Source organism: Rhipicephalus microplus, chromosome X (assembly GCF_043290135.1).
Source record: "Rhipicephalus microplus isolate Deutch F79 chromosome X, USDA_Rmic, whole genome shotgun sequence".
Taxonomy (NCBI): domain Eukaryota; kingdom Metazoa; phylum Arthropoda; class Arachnida; order Ixodida; family Ixodidae; genus Rhipicephalus; species Rhipicephalus microplus.
The window spans coordinates 40,811,852-40,833,299 of NC_134710.1; the positions used below are offsets into that span (position 1 = coordinate 40,811,852).

The window sequence follows — 21,448 nt, forward strand, 5'->3', positions numbered from 1 at the left end:
AAGAGTGTTTGTACCAGCTTTACAGCACCACAATCGAAACAGTATGATGCTATGAACTTGAGTCAATTATGACTTGACAAACATTGCTGCGTCGCCATGTTTTGTCAACGACAGAGACTTTTCATTGGCTAACTTAAGTGACCTCAGCTGTACAGTTGAGGGGAACGTGCACAGGGAATCGATATTGTGCTTTTATAGCTACTACATGAACCCAGATAATGACACAGGTCGAAGTATAGTATTGAATGGACGGCCAGGATTCTGAATATGCACGTAGTTGAAAATTTTTCGAAAACGTTTTCGGCACCTTTAACGGACTCATAGAGTGGCTCGAGGTAGAAATGGAAGGAAGTGTAGAGAACCTGCGTCCTTCTATGTCTGTTATCACGAGTTCCACACTTTTGAGATAAAAGATAACAGGACAGTGTAGTAGCATTACTGAGGTTGCGCACCTCATGAAGCGCCACTACTCATCTACCTTCTCTCCTTCCTTTCCACACTCGTTGTATTTTGTTCACATTAAATTTACCTAAAAAATCTAGGAGTTCCATGGAATTCTGGAAAAGCTGATGGATTTCCCAAGGCCCAAAAAGTTTCAAGGCCCATTTTTACAGTACTATATGAAACTTTTTTCTTTTGCAGCAGCATCTCCCCTTGACAAGAACGTGCCAAAATACTGAAAGTAATTCAGCTCTTTGCCACTTCTTCACTTAGTGGTAGACCTTGCTTCAGAAATATGTACTTTTTCTGTTTTTGAGCATACTGACAGAATGTGACTTTAAGTTACGCGCGCTAGTCAATACTTATGCCCACCGGATGGTTTGCGGCGCACGAGCCTGCGGGGCCCAGCTGCGCGCGGCCTGTGTTGGAAAAAAAGAAGAACGTGGAGGAAGAGGCAGAAGTGAATCTTTGGGACAACCAGGAGATTTTGTTCTAGCTGTGTTATTATTCTCGGGCACAAGTTCGCCCTGGCTACGTTAGTCTATTAAAAGTGTTCATTGAACTGTGCGTTACAAATTTGGTGAAAGTGCTGAGTGCACTGCCAAACCCCTCTCGAGTGACGGAGCACAGTCCAGAACCACAGCGATTTGGGCCCAACGAGCTGACACCTGTTCATCAGCGCTGCAGTCGGCGCCTACGTGGTGAGGGTCCTGAATTTTCACATTTATCAACTTCTCTTAGAACCTCAACGGCTGTGAACAGGTATGCAACTGACATGACAGCTCAGATCACTCCAGCCAACATTCTAGTGAACCAGCCAATGCTACCAAAGCCGCCAAAAGCTACGAGGACGCAGAGGACTGGCCTGAACACTTTGAACGCGTCGCAAAGGCTAACGGATATGGGGAAGAGCGCAAGCTTGGAAGTGTTTACTTCGTGCTGGAAGATAGCGCACGAACGTGGTATGAAAACCAAGAAGCTGCCTTCCGGTCGTGGGATGACTTTAGACGGGAGCTGCTCGCTGCTTTCCCAAACACAGACTGCAAAGAGAGAGCTGAAGCTGTGCTCCAGACAAGAAATCAGTGAAATAACGAAAGTGTCGCCATGTATGTGGAAGACGCCATGTGTGTGGAAGACATGTCTCGCCTATTCTGCTGAGCGGATCCAAATATGAGCGAAGACAGGAAGCTGCGTCATTTGATGCGAGGCGTGAAGCAAGAACCTTTGCCGGACTAATTCAGAGCTCGCCGCACACTGTCGCCGAGTTTCATTCCGAGGCGACTACGATGGAAAGGACGCTACAACAGTAAGCAAGGTTATACAACCGGGATGCGATCATCACTTCCTTGGACATGTTGCCACCAGTCTTCAGTAACGGCCTGGAAGCACTACACGAGCTGGTGCGGTATGCTGTGCGAGAAGAGCTCCAGAAGCAGCACCTTGACCAGAACGCTCAAATGCTTTCGTCTCTGGCCGACGTGATCCGTGAGGAGGTCAGGCAGGTGGTACGCGAACCTTCGAGCAATGCACAGCCAGAACTGCCACTACAACAGCAGACGAGAATGATGTATGCCGATGTGCTACTGCGAGGATCTCCAGGATGTGCAGATATCGCGGCGGCTACACCTATGCAGCACCCGATGCCGCCGAGCACCCTGCAGCCAACGCCCAAGAGGAGACTCGGGAAGAACGATGTTTGGCGCACTCCTGACAGGATACCGCTTTGTTACCACTGTGGGGAGGCTGGTCACCTCTACCGAACATGCCACTACCGCCAGGCAAGACTACGTGGTTGTCCTGTCAATGCACCTCAACCACAAAACGGTGAGTGTCCCTTCAAAATTAAAGAATACCTGTCGAGTCGTCAAAGCTGAAGTGGCTTCCAATGACACCAAAACGACCACAGGGAGGTATAGGTCGCCTAGCCCCCAACCTTCAGCAAGGTCCCCAAGGTATTGTTCCCCAATGTCTCATCGGGAAAACTAGAGTCAGCGACCTGTGGAGGCAAGGTCGCTGTCGACGCTAATGCAGAAAAACCTCCATTGCTGACTCTCAACAAAGACAGACTCAGAAACCGGTGCTTTGATAGTGACGTTGCTTGGGATTTACTTGTGTTCGTTGACGGCTACGAAGTCTTTGAACTGGTAGATACAGGCGCAGATTATTCAGTGATAAGTAGCGGACTTTCTAAAATACTGAAGAAAGTGCTGACTCGAAAGAACCAAAAGTTCGCAGAGCAGGAGGGCACCTCATCGACCCTACTGGAATATGCACAGCAAGAATTGGAATACGGGGTGTCACGTACGTCTCCAGCTTAATTGTGCTACCAGAATGCTCAAGAGACTTGATTATCAGCATGGATTTCTTATGAACTAACGGCGCTGTAATAGGCTTGTGAGAATCTTGTGTCTCATTCTCGACTAGGCACACTAATGCTACGTTTGAAACAGAAGAAAATGTATATGACTTTGGTATTGCAGATGATGATGACGTCATGGTGCTGCCAAGTTCGATTATATCTGTCACAGAAACAATAAAGCATTCTGTGAATTGGAAAAAAAATTGCTGACAACACTACTGCCTTCATACTTCAAAAAGGGATCTGCATGGCACGAGGCCTTGTTAAGTTACGTGAAGGATGTACGAATGCTTTACCTACAAACTTTGGAAATGAGGTGCAGCACGTTGCAAAGGGAACCGCCATCGCCAGTCTGAATGATTTCGTTCAGGTTATGGAGCTACGCACTTTCGAAACCAATGAGTCTGATTTGCAAGACACGGAGTCTGTCCTTGCAGCCATCCTCATCGAGCCAGGGCTACTACCAAGCCAAAAAGAGCTAACAGAGGGTCTTGCAAGGGAATTCACCGAATGTTTCTCGTTGTCATCTAAAGTTTGCACTCCTATTGTCAAACATCACATCATTGTCACGGAGTCCGTGAGGCTGTGACGGAGTGCGCGAAATTGAAAGTGTTTGGAGTGCGCGGAACTTGGAACATTTGAGTGAGAGGAATTTTAAGTGCCCGCCGTGACCCTAGTTGGCACTCGGCAACGAGGAAGGAGCTGGCACGGATGTGTACCGACAAACGATAAATGACTGAAGCGCCAGTTTAACGCAGCGATTGTTTGAAGCACGCACATGACAGAGAGGAAAAAGAGGAGTCGCAGTGGTGGCCAGAGGAAAACGAGCCCCGCATCAAGGCGGTTGGGTTTCGGACCCGAGCCAAGGCTCCTACCTCCATCGTCCGGTGACCTGAGGGGCTCCAGGACTACCTGGCTGCGCTGACGTTCCCGTGCCCGAGGACAGGTCTGTGCTGTCGATCTTCGGGCTCGAGCTCAGGCGGGGCTGTCCGGCCGGGATTCTGCCTCAGGGCCAGTGCGGCAAATGCAGCGCCAACTGGTGCGGCGTCACCTAGTGCAGCGTCCATCGGCAGCCTAGGAAGGCTTCTCCCACAGCTCGGGTGGCTGCCCAGCCCCAATGCCAACTACGATGACAACTGCATTGACTCCGTGCTTCGCGCCGAAGCGCCTACGCAACGACGTCGGTGAGATGCCGCTCCTTTGAAGTTCCGCAATACACTTTGTGTATAGGAACTGCGTGCTTAGGACTTTTTGTTTAGGGACTGAGTGGTAGAACTTGATGATGAGTGACTAACTTATAGCATGAAGATTTATTTGTAACTGTATCCGAGAAATAGGACTAATTATATTTTGGGTTAAGTGGTCTGAAGCTGTTGCCATTAAATAATTGCGCCAAACAAACTCGTCCTCCGGGAAGTGTCCTGAGGTGGCTACTCGGACTTCCCAAATCGAACCTGCACGTTGTGCGAAACAAAAACTAGAACCACAACGTTACAGAGACCAATATACCAGCATCCCTACCGAGAGTCACCAAAAGAAAGAGAAGCTATTGGTAATCAGGTTAAAGGAAATGCTCAAGGACGACGTAATCCAGCCTTCATCAAGTCCATGAGCGTCACCTGTTGTTCTTATGAAGAAAAAAGACCAAACCTTACGTTTCTGTATTGATTACCGAAAGCTCGATGCCGTCACCAAACGGGATGTTTATCCTCTTTTAAGAAATGATGACACTCTGAATAGGCTGCGAAATGCCAGGTATTTTTCCTCACTGAATTTTAAAAGTAGATACCGGCAGATGGAAGTTGACGAAAGAGATCTCGAAAAGACAGCGTTTGTAACACCGGACAGTTTATACGAGTTCAAGGTACTCCCTTTTGGCCTTTGTTCAGCACCCACCACATTCCAACGGATGGTGGACACAGTGCTTTGTGGTCTGAAATGGCAGTCATGCATGGTTTATCTGAACAATGTTGTAGTCTCTTCCACTACCTTCGAGCAACATTTGGAAAGGCTGTCAGCGGACTTGACGATAAAACCACAGAAATGTCATTTCGGCTTCCGTAAGCTCCTTTTTCTCGGCCATGTCATCAGTGCAGAAGGCGTCTGCCCAGACCATGCAAAAACCGAGGCCGTAGCGAAATTTCCGAAGCCAACAGACAAAAAGGCTGTTAGGCAATTTTTAGGTCTCTGCGCCTATTATAGACGGTTCATTAAAAATTTTCACGAATCGCTGAACTTCTGACGCGGCTGACGAGAGAGAAAATGCCTTTCGTATGGCTTGCCGAACAAGAGGATGCCTTCAATGAACTACGGAAGTGCCTTCAAAGCCATCCTGTTCAGACGCATTTTCGAAGAGGAAGCGGAAACTGATATCCACACGGATGCAAGCAATTTACGTCTCAAACTGCACTTGGAAACAAAATTTGTGCTTATATGCATTTTCGAAGAGGAAGCGGAAACTGATATCCACACGGATGCAAGCAATTTACGTCTTGGGGCTGCACTCATCTAATGAAAAAACGGGCAAGAACGAGTCATTGCGTATGCCAGTCGCACTCTTTCGAAAGCTGAGATGAACTACTCAGCGACTGAGAAAGAATGCCTTGCCGTGGTGTGGGCTATCAGCAAGTTTTGACCATATTTATATGGTAGGCCTTTTGGAGCTATAAGCGACTATCATTCGCTATGCTGGCTGGCTAATCTCAAGGACCCATGTGGACGGCTTGTACGATGGAGCCTGCGATTACAGGAGTACAATATCACGCTTGTGTATAAGTCAGGTCGCAAGCACAGTGATGCGGATTATTTGTCACGTGCTCAGATTTAACCTGCTGCTTCTGCTTCGACCAAGGTGACGATTTTGTTTCTTTGGGAGCCGTGACACTGTCAAAGATGTCACAACATCAGCGATCTAACCCTGAGCTACTCCTCTTGATCAAGTACCTACAAGGACAGTCTGTAGATGTTCCATGACCTTTTGTCCGTGGCTTGTCAGCGTTTGTCCTACGAAACAACACCCTGTATAAAAGTACCTTTGACAACAATTCAGTGACATTCCTGCTTGTCGTCCTTTCACTTCTGCGACCAGAGATTTTGGAGGCTTGCCACGACGATCCATCAGCTAGACATCTAGGAATAAACAGGCGACATTCCCGCTTGTCGTCCCTTCCCTTCTGCGACCAGAGATTTTTGGAGGCTTGCCACGACGATCCATCAGCTGGACATTTAGGAGTGAACAGAACGTTAGCCCGCATCCGCACTAAATACTACTGGCCGAAGTTGCTTAGCTCTGTACGACACTGAGTCAGAACTTGCCGGGACCCCCAAAGACGTAAAACCCCACCGCTAAAACCAGCAGGTCTCCTTCAACCGATAGAACCACCAGAGGCCCCATTCACAGAAAGGGAACGGACTTACTGGGCCCATTTCCTATGTTGTCATCGGGAAAACGATGGATAATAGTTGTGACTGACTATTTAGCTGGATATGTCGAGACAGCGACTCTTGTTAAAGGATCAGCCACTGAAGTGGCCGAATTCTTCGTCTCCAACACCGTACTGCGGCACGGAGCTCCAAGAGTGTTGATCACGGACCGCGGAACTGCATTTACGGCGGACCTGATGAAAAGTAATATAAAATTGATGCACACAAACCATAGGAAAACAATGGCATATCATCCTGAAGCGAATGGTCTTACCAAACGACTGAGCAGAACGCTGGCTGATATGTTGTCAATGTACGTGGATATAGAACACCGTACTTGGGATAAAATATTACCCTATGCAACATTTCCCTATAACACTGCGATGCAAGAGACAACACGGATGGCGCCATTCCAACTTGTTTTTGGCCGGACGGTAACGACACCTTTAGATGAAATGTTACCTATTGACGAGACGTCCGAGAATGACCATGACATTCACGACTACATACAAAGAGCAGAAGAAGCCAGACAGCTGGCATATTAACGCATTCTCCAACAGCAGAAAACCGACACGCATTGATACAATCTGCGAAGAAGAGACGTCCAGTACGCACCAGGAGAAAGAGTATAGGTGTGGATTCCTGTACGAATATGTGGCATATCGGAAAAACTGTGTCGCGGCTATTTCCGTCCGTACAGAGTGCTCCGCCGTGTCGGCTCGCTCAACTACGAAGTTATGCCAGAGGGACAGGATATTTCATCACGACAGCGGCATCGCACAAAAACTGTGTATGTCGTCAGGATAAAACCGTATCACGACAGACAATGAAACGACGAGGACAACGTTGTTCGACGTTAACTGCATCCACGACGAGCTGTTATGATTGACCGCCATGCGACCGATTCAGCACAAGCATCGGAAGAGAGAGAGAGAGAGAAAGAGAGATAAATAGAGAGGAAAGGCAAGGAGGTTAACCAAGCTTGGCTCGGTTAGCTACCCTACACTTGGGATGGAGGAAGGGTCGTTAGCTTCAATGTCTTGAAGCATCGGAAAGATGCACTCTAGAAAGGGGAGCAATGACACAATGTGACTTCAAGTTACGCGCGCTAGCCAATACTTATGCCTTCCCGATGGTTTGCGGCGCACGAGCCAGCGGGGCTCAGCTGCGCGACCCGTGTTGGGAAAAAAAGAAGAACGTGGAGGAATAGGCAGAAGTGAATCCTCAGGACAGCAAGGAGATTTGGTTCTAGCTGTGTTATTATTCTCAGGCACAAGTTCGCCCTGCCTACATTAGTCTATTATTAAATGTGTTCATTGAACTGTGTGTTACAATATAGTTAGGAAACTTTTACAGGCTATGTATTTTCATGTGCTGATTTCAAACTTGCAAATGTAGTTATAAAAACTTATAATACAATAGGTAGTTCTGAAAGCACTGAATAGTTTCTGTATATTTAGGAGCAAGATTTATTCATAACTGTGAGTGTGAGAAAGCAAATTATCATATCTTGATAACATGAAATGAATACTATATGCAGTAAAACACGAATGGATGCTAACATCACAAAAGTTATGGCACATTTAACATTTGCTAGTGTGAGTGATGTCAAGCTGGGTCAAACTGTAATTCAGCTGGGAATGTTTAATATACCATAGCTTTTATTCAAATGGGCCTAGAATCTTCATTTTTTTTTTTTACTGCATGCAATATTTATTTCAGGTTATTGTGATATGCTGATTCGCTTTATAACTCTCACAATTTATTTATTTATAAAATTTGCTCCTAATAATACATAAAAATCTGATATTTTAAAAACAGAAAATTATACTAAAAATAATTGCATATTTCAAATCATTAAAAGAAATGCACAAGCTGCGAAAAGCTTCATCAAAACCAACTATACATAAAAAAATATATATATATGTGCGTGAAGCAGGGCCTCCCCTTCACATTTCCCATTTAGAGCTGCGGCTACAAGCAATAGTGAGAATTAAAGTTGTCTACAAAGCTGAAAAAAATGAAATAGTGCATTTTGCGACCAATTTCATAAACAGAAGCTTACATTTCCAGCGCACCTCTGACTGCCTTGCTGAGAAAGGGACAATATGGTTGGAGTTTGATGCACAGTGATGTTCAGTAACTACGATAAATCAAGCATCCTAGCTCACCTTTTTGAACATCCTGATCCAGTAGTTCATCAAACAGAACCTTCTGCACAGATGGATGAAACTCTCTGATTTCTAAGAAAAAATAATAGGCATGAGAAAGTAACAAAAAGTAAGTAATGCTGTAAATGACAGAAATCCAAAAGAACAACAAGAAGGGGAAAATGGAAGCTTGCAATGACAAATTCTTGAACTGCAGGTGGGTGCTGGAGCCAACATTTTGACAAGTGGACTTGCTCACGGCAACAACCAATTTCCTTAGTACTGGTATGTGTACGCTTCGAATCCTCTACTTCAATCCACACAAAAGGAGGAGAGTGCAGCTGCAAAAGGAGGAAGGGGGGACAGTGAGAGGCCACTGTGGAGAACTGGGCGAGTTAGAAGGAAGAAGGTACTTCGTGAAAAAAGAAGAGTGGGTGGCGAGGGTGCATGTGTTGCTGAATAATGGTTGTTGGAAGAAAGCACAACTTAAACAATGGCAAGTGAAAAATTGCCAGGAGGACTCAACACTTATCAGTTTTCGTTGTGTATGTACCATGTAGCATGGACTCAAAAGCGGCTTTTGAAATGTTTATACCGGCTGGCTGGATTGTATGAAACTGAAAGATTCAAAGTTTGAGGCCGTTGAGACCTGCACTAGTTCAAACGTTGTCTACATGATTGAACGTTCATATTATCACAAACGGCACATTGACGAAGAAAAACAGCCTGTTAATATTAGATTGAATGGGCATTGCACGGAGACGGCGAAGAAAGTGCCGAAAGCAGTGTAGCAGGTCACAAGTATAGCGACCTCAAGCTTTACATTCTTCAGTAGAACTTCAGGTTCCCAAGAGACATCATATAAAGAGTCATACCTCATTCACTCAATTCAAAAGGTGCTCTTGAGTCCATGCATTATGGTACACAAACAGTGGAAACTGATATGTTTGAAGACTTAAAAATTTTCAAGTTCCATTGCAAACTGGTGCTTCCTCCTTACAACCATAATTCATAGACACGTGCAACCACCACCACTAGCCGCATTTTTTAAAAAAATTTTTACGAATTACTTTCTTCCTTCTCACTCGCCCAATTTGCCACAGCACCCTCTCATTATGGGGTTCCTCCTCCTCCTCTTTTTTGTGGCTGCCCTCTCTTCTCCTTCGTTTGGACTGGTGGAGAGGACATGAGGCATACACACACCAGTGCTAAGGAAACCAACTGCAGCCTTGAAAAAAGACAAGTACACTAGTTCAAACATCAGCTCCAGCACACGACCCCTATCTACGTATTTCTTATTGTAAATGTCAGAAAAACACTTAAACTTCCACATCAAAATTGCAATAAACATTCATTTGACATAACTTCACGTTTTTTCCCATTCTGGGGGTCGATTTTCACTTCATCTGTTTAATGGAAGAACCTTCTTCCAATAAACACCTTTTTTTTTAAATAAAACAGCCTCTTCAAGGGGAAACGAAATTCTCAATTTTGTTATTTTGTACTAAAAAACTTCATTTGCCATTAAAAACAAGTACAACTGCGATTACATTATGCTTGTTTCAGTCGAAACAAAACCACAAACTTCCTTTTAAACAGGCATTAGAACTATCATCCACACATTTCACTTTTATTCATATACTATAACTGAATAGGTTAAATTACAAGTAAACAATCACTTAGTCCAAATTTCGCAATGAAGGGATAACTGCTCACTTTTATGGTGTGACCAGTTAACTTGTCTCAAGTTAACTTCAGCAAGACACCGTGAGTGTGCGCCTATCATATGCTTTGGAATGCCTGTTTGAACTTTTTTTTTTCCTTCGTATGAGCCATATTTTTGCTGCAGCCATGTCAAAAGTGTTTGGTGTAAAAGTAGGTGGCATTGAAAAATGTTTGCTCTATGTGGACGCAGTTTCGAAGGGTAGCATTGAAAATCTTAAGTGCACCAAAATATGGACGTTATAACCAATCTGTTGTTAATCTGGGATCATTATAAGTGGGTTTGACTGGTACGAATTTGCAGGGCACTATGTAAAAGTCCCTACCCTATCATCTTCTGCCGAAAAATTGCAACACTTATTATAGTCTGTACATTGTTGGCTGGAAATGAAGATTTGGACATGTAACCCTCCTGCCTTTTCCACTGTGCCATGGTGCGGTATAAATGAGCCTAGGCTGTGTACACAATAAAAACTGTAAACAAGCTGTCCCTTCACCCACTTCCTAACTTCCTACGTTGGTTACTGCCCGCTAATCGAAGATGTTGCAAAGAGTACTGCAGTAATATGACTACCGTAAAGATTCAGGGGCTGGTAATTATCGTGCATTTGGAGACTACAGCACGCTTTCATTTCTGCATCAACAGCATTGAAGCTGGTCAAAACAAATAATGAACAGGTAATATGCAAGCATGCAGGCATGCATGCAGCAGCAGCAGCATGATAACCTTGTCTAGCCCTTTGTGGAATAGGCTTTTCCTGGTGTATTTGACACATCCAGCTCAACTCATTTTAGATTTTGAATAGTCCTTGCCAATTTTCTTTTGTCAGGTGGCAACTGAATAGTATGCTATACTGTGCACATTACCAAGCGTCACTTTCCACGGAATTCTACATTTTGTACAAGCTCCATTTCCTTGAAAGACAATCTTTTCTCAACTACCACACAGCCAACATCCCAGAAGCTGGGAGGACTGGACACACACACACAAAAGCTTAAAATATGGCGGCTGCTTCTGCTGCATTTTGAAAATGTGCTGGGCCAGGAGGTATGAGCCTACCAGGATATTCAAACTGTGGTCTTAGTTCCTGGCAATCAGGCATGGACTGACAGCCCTCACCACTTAGGAAACCATTAGTTGCTTTAATAAAAATGTTTACTACTACTGCTGAATATAACCCTTTCTCTCTCCACTTTGATTTTCCAAGGCATCGTTCAGAACTCCATGAGTTCAACCTGATGAGGTTACACACAATTTAAATAAACTTCAAAAGTCTCTCACCTGTGGGTAATGCAAAAGTGACAAATTCAGTCACAAAGTAGCAAGAAAAAGGTCCTTTCTTCTGTTTAAAAGAGGCAGTAATGTGGCGTCGAATGTCAGCAGCTGCATCTCGTCCAACATCTGATGGAACACGCTTGGCAACAGGGTGAGTCACACCGGAATCTGATAGCAGCATAGTCAAGATATCTTCACGCTGTAAAAAACAACAGTGGCCTAAAATCTGCTTACAAAACCAAAACAGCAGTAATGAATAAGCTTGCATTCATTCTAAACTATGAATTCTTCCCTAAAAAAATATGAGTGACAATAAATCTTTTACTTGACTATGGTAAAGAATTCGTAGACAATTCAATGAACTGAAACAATGCGGTTAATGTGCTCCTGCAGTAGACAAACTGTTGGTAGATGACTGCGATGGTAGGTAAGAGGCGAAGTAGGGGAAAAAGTTTTTTTAATGCTATAATCACTGCAGATCTTATAAAACACACCATTTTAGGCAAAAAAAAAAAAAAGAGCCCCATTTTAGTTTATGGAAGCAGCAGCTGTGAGCACACCGATCGTAGGTGCAGTGTATTATTGCAAGATTGCAGAAACAGCCCAAATAGGTGCCCAAATAGGTGTGCTCTGCCACAAGCTGCATCACCATACATAACACGCAACAGGTGCGTGTGGAACATTGGCTCTGTGCAACAGCATGTCGCACGCGTGAATGTACAGTACTCACGGACATAAACGAGACAATTCAAGGTTAAGTAACACACATAGCATTCTTTCATTTCTATCACATTCAGTTTGGGTAATATCAGCGTAATTTCGACTAGAACACCCAGATCAAAGTCAACATAACCTTTAGAAGACCAGGTTCATAGCGATGTGACATGATTATCTCGAACAATTGTACACACCAGTCATTACACTCGCACTAAAATCTCCACTTGTGACATAAGAAATTTTTAAATGTATTTTCAGTATCTACGTTGCACTGGCTCAATAAAATTTTCTGAAACTTTGCATGCAAAATTTATGCCACCCACAGATTACAATGTACTTCAATTTTATCGATTTAAAGCTGCGTAGGACCCAGTAGGTGCTTCCAAAATTTTTTGTGTCACGGTTTTTGGTGTTGGAATGACAAGGTGGCGTCACTACCAGCATTTTCTTTTCGTGAGTTTCCTTACTTATTAAGTGTCGCGTCATGGTAAGAGTGGTGTTTTTAAAGTTGAGAAACTGTACTTTACTAATACACAAAATATAATTTTCCTCTTTAGTCCATTTTCGAAATGCCTTGCAACCGTAATTTATTGAGCGGATTTGATTTTCTCATTCTGGTTTTCTTGAACACTATACGTGCACATTCATTGACTTATCTTTTTAAAACATCGTGCTCTTTGCTTTTACATGCCATGGAAGTGTGCATGATTGCACGCCCCGCACTACTGCAAACAGCATACAAGCACACAAGTGCTCGCGATCTGCGAAAAAATGAGTACGATGATCTATCGCAGTGGTTCTTAGCCGTGGATATGTCGGGGACCCGTTGTGGACTGGTTGAAGTGATGGGACCCCTTGGAGGGGGGGGGGGGGGGGAAGTGGTGTGCGTAGGTAAATTAACACAACTGGAGCGTGAAACAGGTGCCTTTTATTGCTACCAAAGACATCAAACAAATGTGCCCCTTCATTTTGGACAGTTCATTAATACGTGGCGCAGTCGCTCTTAAACAGAGTTGCATATGTAAAAGAATAAAAAGATGTAAAAAAAGCAGGTGAGGGCATCGTGGATCTTAAAAATGGCTTCGCGGACCCTCTATAGTCCACAGACCCCTGTTTTATACCACTGATCTATCGAACATGGAGCTCTATCTATCAGTCCTGAGAACAAACACTGGCGGCGTGGCAGTCGCGGCGAAATGACGTCATAGCAAGAACTCATTTGCCCTGCGGTCAAGTATCGCCTTTTTCTGCGCCCACTGCGCGCCCACTCTTACGCGATATGGTGGTGATAATTGCTCATTGTTGTGATGCAAGTCTACCAAGGTAGAAGGCGGCTGTTTACACTGCTACCGAAAGTTAAGCGAGCTGTAGAAAGTTGCGATAGTCTGACGGGCAAACTTTCCTCCAAACAGAAGAGTCACTGCAAAAATGGTGGTGCATGACAGCAAGACATTTGTTGCTTTTACCGGTAATGCTGAGAAATCGGTCCTTAAAGTACTGATTTAGGATGCTGATGGTCCTAACTTTCTTTAGAGCTTGGCGTACATTAGGAGTTAGAACATGTATCCCGAAGAATTACAAATAAAGTTATGGTGTTTTCAAATCACTACATACATCGCGGTTTTTACGCAGATTATTCGGGTGATTCGACAATGTAGTGCTTTCTGATAAAAGAGACGTTAGAAGAATTAACAAAAAAATCTTTCAATATATCCAAAATGTTGAACAAAATATTACTATCCCATAAAAAATGCTGACATGTTATCTGTACTTTAATTACGTAAATATTTATTCTAAACAGCTAGTCACCTGCGATTATATGTGGCCGCATAGTCCGATTCGCAGGAACTGCTGGTCCGATCAAACGCCGCGTCACAAGCGGTAATTTCTAATTGCATGAGAGTAATATTGATAGCGATTGTTCACAAAGCGAATGCCCGAAAGTCGCAATGAGCATTGTGAACAGTTTCCATGGCGCTCGCACCGACGTAGCCTGCGTGATAACTAAGCGTTCTTCGCTTCAATAAGTCAGTCTCTAGTCTCCCACGCCATATCCACGTACAGGTTGATGAAACTTGGGAGATAATCAACTGCAACGTAAATTAATTGAAAAATGGGCTATTCAAACCAGCACTTGCTAGTGAACCAGTGCCGTTGCTGTAATGCTGCATGAAGTTGGTGCAATTAACCTCTACTAGTTTTTAGTGAGATGAAACCCCGACATTACTTCTAGGAAAGCGTGAATGAAAATACACGGGGAGTGAAAGAGTATACACATAAGAAAAAACAAATATAACAGTTTTGAAAGAGTATATACATAAGAAAAAACAAATATAACAGTTGTTACGGTGTTCTCCGCCAAGCGCATTGAAGATACGTTGCAAGCCTCGATACTGCATCGGCTTTTGCAACTGCGCGTGGAACTTGGCACACACGGGGAAAAAAAGCTGTCCGTGGCCAGATAGGCGCACGTGTCGGAACAAATCTTGGCGAAGTGAGAACATAATTCTGAAAGAAATAGCCTGTGAAGAAAGCAATTATATAATAATGTAAATGTGCTGTCTTACGTGTAAAAACCACGACTTGAATACAGGACGCACTGTAGTATAATTGTGATCGCCTGGCATGTTCTTGCTCATCACTACCATCAGAATACGGCTGCCGCGGCCGAGAATCGATGCCATCCCCGAGTTGCAGCGCGACATTAACAAACTTGATCAAAGTGAGTACAGTAGAGCGCCGTAACCATTGGCGATTGCACTGAACAAAGGTATTCTTTCCATCGTTTTACTAGGAGCATTATTAATGCTGCTTGCGTCATTCATCTGAAGTTGAGTGAAGCGAAAAGCGATCGCAACAGCAAAGTGATCACAAACATGTCTTGTGCCCGCTTTGGCATTTTCGACTGAATTCTCGATTGTGAATTTTCTTAGACTATATTTTCCGACTTCGCGGCGTGTTTTTCCGGCCGCTTAAGGGGCGAAGCGACAATTTTCAATAAGTTTTGCCGCTTTCGCTTTCTTTGATGCCAAGTGTGAACGTGCCTTATAGCGCCAGCAGTATGAGTGAGGAAACCATGGCACTTTACTGAGAGGCGGTGAAAGCAATAAAGTTCAAAAGAACATCATGGACTTTTTTCACCAAGAAATAGTTGACCCCAATAGTTCATCTTCATGATCAGCTTTAACTGGTTCATACGAATTCGGGATGATATGAATATTTTGCGCGCTCCCTTCGAAATTGTATCATCGAGATTCTATTGAACTAGGTGATGATGGTGGCAATAAAGCTCGCACATTTCAATAGGATGGGCAGATAGCGAAATGTGCGGACGTTCTGCATGTGCGAAGCTGGGCAATATTTTTACAGCCACGAGGAACTTTTTACAATCGCTATTCATTATTTCGAAGTGTTGCGTACATATAAAAGGCATAAATCCTATACGTTATTCTGAAACATTCAGTATTCTGAAATTTGTAGTAGTGAAATATTTTCACAATAAACCAATGAACATTTAGAGGACGGCTTTCGAAGAAGTCATTAATCTGAAAAAATTATTAATCTGAGGTTCGCTAGAACAAGATTTGAATGTACACATGTAGATAAGCAAGTCCATGCTTTAGTCGATCTGCAACACTGACAAGCTACTGTCAAACAGTCATGCTCCTTCACCCGTGTGCGACATCGGTAGTCTGTTTTAAAATGCATATATCGAAATATATTGTTCGGAAGTCTAGCTATGTTGAAGTCGAACAAATTTCACAGAGAATAAGAACTTAGGTTTTATAGAGCCCTTTTGCGAGCGCCGGTTATTAGCAAACTTAAACACAGGGCCGATCTCACTGACAAAACAAGAGCGCATTGGTACTGCATTTACTTGAATCTCGGTAGATGTCTTTTTCAAAAAAACTATGTGTCAGCTTTGATTCAAGGGCCATAGCTTAACCACCGCAGCTGCCCTACTTGTAAAGGCCGAGCCACGCCAGCGACATGATGACTGGTCATACACCAATATTAGGCTGCCGCGTCTAGGTGGTTCTGCATGTGCATCTGAAAGTCATTTTTGCGACATCCTACAGTAGTGCTGCACAGTGACGTGGACGCTCAGGCTCAGCGGTGGAGGAGTGGTCCCCATTGATACACAGGCAAAACCACATTGTCTGCTTTGTACTGTCCACTATCTTGAAACAACTCAGTCCCACGTTGATGCAACAAAGGTCATAGAGCCGGCAAGATTTTACATTGGCAAGGATGGATCATGCCCCATGGTTACCGCGTCGACAACTTCTGAACACTTTGAAACCCCCTCCTCTCCTCCTGCATGCGCGAAGGCACGAGCACAAAGTTTCGCAGAAATTTCCGTGTTGGTGTGAGCAGCCTAGGCTTTGAATGAAAAGTCATCATCTTGTGCGTGATCGAAAAATCGAGAAAGATGAAAATAAAATAAATAATAAAAACTTTCAGGTTCAAGTGAGATTCGAACCCAGGCCGTTTGCGAGGCAAGTAGGTGTGTTTCCACACAGCCACATGTCTACTAAGAAATACAGTTAAATTAACTCCTCTGCATAGAAATACAGTGACAATAATGTTCATGCTTTACAAACACACGCATCCTATATACAGGCTTTACAATACAACATGTAATATCACAGTAATATTGCGTGGTACAAGTAAATTGCCATCGGGCATAAATATATGTGTTTATCCTAACGACTTCGTAGTTGAAAGCCCGCCACCCATTACAAAAGGCACACGCGTTCCTGTGTGTATTCCCTGAAGACCACGTAGTGGATGCATAGCACGTTCGAAAAGGTATGAAGAGCATAATTGCGGTCGTTTAAAGCATGCTACCCACTACACAGAATGCGACCATGTGCAAAAGCTTCAGACACAAGCCACTTTCAATTTTATCGACCACATTGCAGTAATCCACCGCTTAAATTTCTCGAGTAACATCACAAAGAAGTATGCACCGAGTTGTTGAAATATGCACTAGGGACAGGGTATTGCTATTGCATTCAACTCGTAAAGAAGAAGAATCTTAAGGGTCGCCCAAAAAACTCCTTATGAATATCATGTAGTAGAAGCGCTCTCCCTCATGCCTCATATATGGCACGAAAGAAGCGTAGCATCACAGCAGGCATCGAAAAATGTGAACTGAGCAACGTGTAAGCGTTCGAAAGGCGCATCCATTACAAAGCACAGAGTCATAATTAGCCATCAGCAGCAGCAGAACCATCAAAAAAGTGAACAGCTACGGAGGTTCGCGTGTTGCCCTACAGCGGCACAGTGGGCAATTAATAACTGTGCTTGCAATAGGCATTCAATGATACTTCGAAACAGCTAATTTTAAGTACACAGTTGTTCGTTTCCTAACGGCATGGTTGAGACATGTACCGAAGCAGGCTAGCAGTTCAGTAGGCAATGTGCACGAGGCCTGACTAAGCTATTGCAACCTCCTCTTTATGATGAAGCTCAAACGTCCTCCAATTTTCTTTTTCTCAAGAAGGTCCCTGCATGCGATTTTAAGCAACTGAAACCACAATACGGTCAACTCTTTCATTACTGCGAGAAACTGGCAATTTTTCATGTCTGAAGAACAAAATTTTCGCCAGTTAGCAAAGTACTCCAGCACGAAATACAGCATACCAAATTATGGACAATGAAAAGCTCTTTCGAAAAAAAAAAAATGAAAGTTTTAGCGCAACAAAACTATTGTAGAATGTATAAAAATTTGAAAGTGTGTAATTTTGGCTGCCAGCTGATAAACAAAGCGATAAAAAATATTATATATGCAAGAACAATGAAAACAAAAACTCAGTATATACATTTTGATGATAAATGACACAGGAATAGCATGAAAAATAACAAAAGTTATACACAATGTTCCTATAAACACTGATAAATCTGAACTGCTTCATTGAACATGCCATGCAGTGAACCATTCCTGGTTTTTCGTGAGACAACGGTGCAATTGTGCACTTTTCACATAAAACTTTTGTTAGTTTTTTTACGAAAAGAACCCGCTGGTGTTCCGGTATAGATTGACATATGTGATGTGAATAATGCCTATACATATACATCAAATGTCCAGTTAACTTCACTAGTTCATCTGGCATCACCTCTTTCCGTGAGCCACCTCTCTGCATTGGTTGGTGTTCTAGTAAATAAACATCCAAGCATAGGTGCTGTCATCTTCAGACTCAGAGCTCATCGTCACTTTATTCAGGTGGGGTTGCAAAATAGTTTCACGCAGCACGCATTTCTCGCGGCGCAGGTGCACACCCATGCGCATAACAACCACATAAGAGTGACTAGCAACACTGGATGCAGCCTTGTGCCTGATGCAACAACAGAACTGAAACTGAAGCTGCTAGAAACCACCTCCACACGTTGTACATGTGGCAGACCTTCGGGAATAATTTTTTGTAGAATAAGTTTTCGCAGACTCCAAACAAAAGCTCAAGTGAATGACTGGCATAAATTTCAGGCAATTGTTCCGGCTAAAAACATTGTCAGATTACGAAGCTGATGCCAACTTCCTGAGGTTCTTTTGATAACAAAATTTAGATGTTACTAGCACAACCAAAAGTGGCATGCATTTCTGCCAAGATCGTCAGCCAAGCAAATTTCCCAACCACACTCATGCACATTGGCTCTTGGAAATGTCTGCCGAAAATAACCATGTTGCCCAATTGGGCAAATTAAAACTGACTCTGGAAGGTGAGTGGCTGAACTAACTACTAGAAAGTGTTAGAGCACACAAAACAACTTCAACATACCAAAAATGATGATTCAAAGCATCGCTCACCGGTGATATATGTAAATGTGCTTGGTAACGAAAGGGTTGAAAGGCAAGCCGTAACGTGGACTTGCGCCATGAATGAAACACACTTTTCTTAGCCGAGCAGTGCACGACCATGCTTGCGAATAAGAAGCCTATGCAAAATTGAAAATCCCTCACATAGGTGGCATGGAGCATGTGCGTAACCATGGTACCTCCGTGGGAGCAGTTACGGGGGTGTGGGCACCTAATGACAAAGGGCATTAAAAAAATGAGGATTATAAGGTAATTCCAAGTGAAACGTCCCAGCCCAAAATTCGACCAGCAGAGATTCTGCTGAAACAAATTGAGCTGAAAGGTAACTATGTGAGAGTGATGCTGGTGAAGTATTTTTGGTCAAAAAAAATTGTGTGGTCATGTGACCACCCTTTAAATATGCCGGCAAAAAGGAAAAGTTAGGCGGGAATAAATTATGCGTATGCAACCTTCAAACTAGGTATGGTGACACATTTAGATTGATTGATTGATTGATATGTGGAGTTTAACATCCCAAAACCACCGTATAATTATGAGAGATGCCGTGGAGGAGGACTCCAGAAATTTGGACCACTTTGTGTTTTTCAATGTGCACCCAAATCTAAGCACACGGGCCTACAGCATTTTCGCCTTTATTGAAAATGCAGCCACCGCAAGCCGGGACTCGATCCCGCGACCTGCGGGATCAGCAGCAGAGTACCTTAGCCACTAGACCACCGTGGCGGGGCAACACATTTGGTTTTTAAAGCATTATTTAGTCACTGTTCTTTCGTTCTTTCACATGACAAAACAACTAAAGCCATATATTATTTTTACGGCCTAAATTGGTTTAGCAAGGAAGCAAAAAACACGTGAATTCAGGCAATTTTTGTAAAAACTGCGGCAACGTTGGAGCTGCAACGCTTTTTTTTGCTTTTTTTACCAGTTGACGTACGATCCGCTAAAAATATTTTCAACGTCTATCAACAAACATTTATGGAGAAAAAAACCTTGTGAAATTGACAAAAAGTGACATTTTGGGGGGAGATTCAATCTTAAATTACGCGTCAAGACCGTCATGCTAAAAATACACGAGACAGTTCATTGTGATCCAATGCCTTGAAAATTTTACCTCTGTAAATTTTGTTTAAAACGAAAAAATAATTTCGATGTGCGCAACCAACATCAGTGGTAGGAAGTAGCGATGTCTGTCTTCCCTGTAGAACACGTGCTCGTTCTTGGTGATTTTTCGGCTTGCATCAAGACCACATCAGTTGTTCAAGCAAGTTCTGGCTAGGTCGCTTCGCTTGCACCAGCGTGCGGGTATGTGCCACACCTGGCGCACCGCATCTTACAAAACAGCAATTACGTCAGGGCCCCTGCGTTCCGAAGGACCATATGGGCTCCAGCTCACATGGGCCTTGAAGGCAATAAAACGCCTGACGCCGCCGCCCGCACACTCACTCTCCCGGTAACGCCTTCAGACACTTCCGAAATGGATCTCGAAAATTTCAAGAAATTACTGAATTCTACCGATTCGGCCATTTAATTTATCCTAAACTTTGTAAGGGCCTTACAAAGGCAGAGGAGCGTTTACACCTCCGCCTTTGCACCAAAACACTGCTGTGCCCGACAGTTTTTAAATATCTCGATCCTGCCTGTATGGTAAAATGCCCGCACTGTGCGGAGAAGTCTTCGGATGTCTTCCACATGGTGTGGGCATGCCAGTCAACCGCTCGCCTCATCCCAAAACCGAACCCCACCCGGAAGAACTGGGAGGTGGCCCTACTCGGCTGTTCCGAACTGGCGAGCCAGAAGGCCCTGGTCAACCGAGCCCGAGTGGCATTAGACGCCAATGGGCTTCTGCAATGAGGAGCCCACCTAGTATTTTTGAGGGGTGGCTCGCACCGAGCCACCACCCACATACTCCCTGTATATAGATATAATAATGTTTTCTCTCTCTCTCTCTCTTGCTTCTCTTCATAACTGCCTTTCTTGGCACTAAGGAAAGTAATGCCAGCGAACAATACTTGGGCAACAGCATGCTTCATTTTATGTTTGACTGATGCACGAATCAAATGGTTTCTTGTTCTCAGATACTTGATAATCGCAGATAAACAGTGGTTCAAGTTTTATTAATAATAAAAAAAAGAAAATTATGGCTTCCGTGACGCAAACGTTTTGCTGTTCACGTTTCTTCTTTGTGATGTGTCATTCTCTATTGACACCCTAATCATTAACATTAATATACACTACATTGCCAATCAGACTGGCTTTTTAAGTTGCATTTCTCATTCTCTATTGACACCCTAATCATTAACATTAATATACACTACATTGCCAATCAGACTGGCTTTTTAAGTTGCATTTCTCGAGTTTTAGAGAACAATGTAAGGCCAACATGAAGGGCAGAAAGAGTAAACGGTCTGCAATAGTGTCGTCGGGTCCCTTTTACAGCTAGCACCATGGCGAATCTCGAAGTGAGCATTCTTCTTTCTTGAATTGTTCTATGAGGCACCCAAATTACTGTGATTCTCTTTATATTGCTTTAACCCCACAGA

At 43.6% G+C, this 21,448-nt stretch overlaps 1 protein-coding gene across 3 annotated transcripts in view; it reads right to left on the reverse strand.

Annotated features, from left to right (window-relative positions):
- trbd (ubiquitin thioesterase trabid) overlaps positions 1-21,448 on the reverse strand; it is a 159,757-nt gene that overhangs the window by 71,708 nt on the left and 66,601 nt on the right. For all 3 annotated transcript variants that reach the window (XM_037426842.2, XM_075876278.1, XM_075876279.1), the window contains exons 6-7: positions 11,378-11,570; positions 8,395-8,466 (exon numbers count right to left, since the gene is read on the reverse strand). In XM_037426842.2, coding sequence (XP_037282739.2) covers positions 8,395-8,466; positions 11,378-11,570 — 265 coding nt within the window. The remainder of the gene's footprint in view (positions 1-8,394; positions 8,467-11,377; positions 11,571-21,448) is intronic.